This window comes from Limulus polyphemus, unplaced genomic scaffold (genome assembly GCF_000517525.1).
Source record: "Limulus polyphemus unplaced genomic scaffold, Limulus_polyphemus-2.1.2 Scaffold861, whole genome shotgun sequence".
Taxonomy (NCBI): domain Eukaryota; kingdom Metazoa; phylum Arthropoda; class Merostomata; order Xiphosura; family Limulidae; genus Limulus; species Limulus polyphemus.
Genome location: NW_013666471.1, coordinates 73,766 through 76,624, shown reverse-complemented (window position 1 = coordinate 76,624; position 2,859 = coordinate 73,766). Strand labels below are relative to the sequence as shown.

The following is a 2,859-nucleotide window of genomic DNA, read 5'->3' as shown; positions in this document are numbered from 1 at the left end:
CACCTGAAAAAGCCATTGTCGAAGAAAAAACTCTACCCGGTTTTGAGAAGGGAAACAATGAAGCCCTTGATGAAGTTTACTACCACTGATGTGACTGTTGCCGATAATACGACATTTCCTGATGGAGCAAATGAACCCCACATTTAATTAGGTTATTGTTAATTATCTATTGGTTTAATGTGAGTGGCTATTGTTCGGGATGAACAATACTAAGGAAGGGGCAGTGTTACGACAGCGGAAGTCACGTGACGGTGGCAACACGTCATGAGATTCTCGAAGGATCTTGACTTTTCCTGGCAACTCTAGTCTATTCTAGGCGCCCTCTTTTTTTATATAAGCCCGGCAAATAAAGCGGAGATAATTGCAGATAGATAGGTATAGAAACAGTTAATTGAGTCAAGCGAGCGGTAGTGACGGTAGTGTGTGTTTTGTTATCGAGATTGCAAAAGTTGTATCGAGAAAGAATAAACTAGTTTCAATTAAGAAAGGACTTGTATCGCTGAAGTTTCTCGGAAAGAATTTATACGGGAAATTAACAAACAAGCAGATAAGCAACAGTATTATTTTAATTTTCAATGAATTTTTTTTTATAATTATTTCATGTGTTGAGTAACTTTCAGTCTTCCTCTTGTACAGATCATATATACCATGACAATTCTAGATTTGTTGTTTGTTGTGTTGTGAAGTGAAATAGTTCTTGCACAAAGTCGGTTATATAAACTTAATCCACCTTCAGCATTGGAAATAGTTTTAGCACCAAGTAATCAAAATAAAGTAAAATAAATGATATATTTTTAGCTGAAGACTTTAGCAACTGAACTAGATATTAGAAAAAAAACTAGTCCTAGTAAGGAAAGTTGATAGAAAACAAGTATTTTCATTGAAAGTATACAATATTAAAATATGGCAGTGAAATCGGGTGTCTGTCATGTTGTTTAGTTTTCTATATAGCTGTGTTTCGTAATATTCTGATTAGGTACATGTTATGCCGTCATGCACATTTTGTTATTAAATACATACTCTTAAAAAGTATTAATTGAGCAATCAATGTTAATAGTTTAGAACATTTTAGTGACTTTAACTGTGAATAATTGCATAATTTTGTAACATTCGCCTTAAATTATATTTTTTATTTACAACAAGCAGAATACCTAAAGCCGCCCTGATGGCATGTTAAATCAAACATGTTTCCTCAGATGTTTTAGGCCTTGCATAGCCTTGTGGCTAGGGCTCTCGACTCGCAATTCAGAATCACGGGTTCGGATTCCATCCCCGAACATGCTTGCTCTTTCAGCCTTGAAGGCATTATAATATGACGGTCAATCCCACTATTTGCTGATAAAGAGTAGCCCAAGATTTGGCAATGGGTGTTGTTGACTAACGCCTTTCCTCTAGTCTAATAGATAGTCCTCGCGAAATTTAAAACAAACTTGTTTTAACAGTACACATTATATATTTCTTTTGTTTGGTTCATTTGCAGAGAAAACCACAGTGAGATAGAGAGACGTCGGAGGAACAAAATGACCGCCTACATCACGGAGCTCTCGGACATGGTGCCGACATGCAGCGCTCTTGCGCGAAAACCTGACAAGTTAACAATTCTTCGTATGGCAGTGGCTCATATGAAGACTCTTAGAGGTGAGACTTGTTTTTGTTTTAAAAGTTCCAAAGTGCTGTAAAATTTAAGATTCAGTATTGAAGCCTGTTTAAGGTGTTTTTCAGAACCGTGTTTGTTCATCTATCCTCAAACTGACATATGGTGTCAGATAAGTTGTTACTATATACTTTGTACGGTTTGTGCTGGTCATATGCGGTTGTGATTGAATTAAAGACACTTTTTTCAGATGCAGTCGGAAAACTACAATACAGGAATTGTTGTTTTGTTTTGTATGTGTTTGCGACAGATTATTTTTGTGATTTAGCTCAGAAGAAGGATGCCAGGTGTCCTATATTTTCAAATAAGTAAGTAGTTATTTTTTTCAGGTTCTTGGACAAGTAAAGCGCAAAAATCATACATTTGTATAAGAAATTGACATGTCACGAGAAAACTTTAATTTTCGTGTATTGATATGGAGTAATTTACACATTTAATTTCGAATATAATTTCAAATTGTATAAAATCTTGTTATGTTTTGTATCCCTGTAAGAAGGCTACGTCACAGCTCCGATGAGCTACCTGTCATTTATGTGGAGGATTCATGCTTACGCTAATGACGTTCATAGACGAATTGTACATTTCAGGCACATGGGCGCATTTTCGTTTTCCAAATCATTCTTGTTTGTTTGTAATTAAGCACAAAGCTACACAATGGGCTATCTGTGCTCTGCCCACCATGGGTATCGAAACCCGGATTCTAGCGTTGTAAGTCCGCAAACATACCGCTGTGCCACAGGGGGACCCAAATCATTCTTAGCAGCTGTGCTTGGGATACTTTGTACTAGTACCTGTGAGCCCTTTAATGCCTTAGCGGAAAGTATGAAGGCTTATAACGTTAAAAATAGGGATTCCATATCAGTGGTGGGTGCACTGTTAGTAACAAAAACAAACAAATATAAAGGTATTTGTAAATATAACTTTAAATTATGTGGTTGATATAATCATTCAGCTGATCCGTGGCTCAAAATTAGGGTTGGCAGAAGATAGCCGTAGTTGCTGTGTAAAAGTAACCCAAGGGACAGCTAGCTCAGATCTTTCTCTTGTAGCTTTGCGCAAGTATTCAAGAACAAACACATACTAAGTTTTTATTTGTAAAATACTCCCCGTGGTTGGCGCACGAACAAAAGAAAAACGTAAGATTGCTAATATATTAAGCTCGTTTCTTTACGGATTGGCCCGGCATGGCCAGGTGGTTAAGGCAC

General features: G+C 36.8%; 1 protein-coding gene across 1 annotated transcript in view; it reads left to right on the top strand.

Annotated features, from left to right (window-relative positions):
* LOC106460913 (aryl hydrocarbon receptor nuclear translocator homolog) overlaps positions 1 to 2,859 on the top strand; it is a 153,594-nt gene that overhangs the window by 111,932 nt on the left and 38,803 nt on the right. The window contains 1 exon segment of the mRNA XM_022387718.1: positions 1,481 to 1,638. Coding sequence (XP_022243426.1) covers positions 1,481 to 1,638 — 158 coding nt within the window.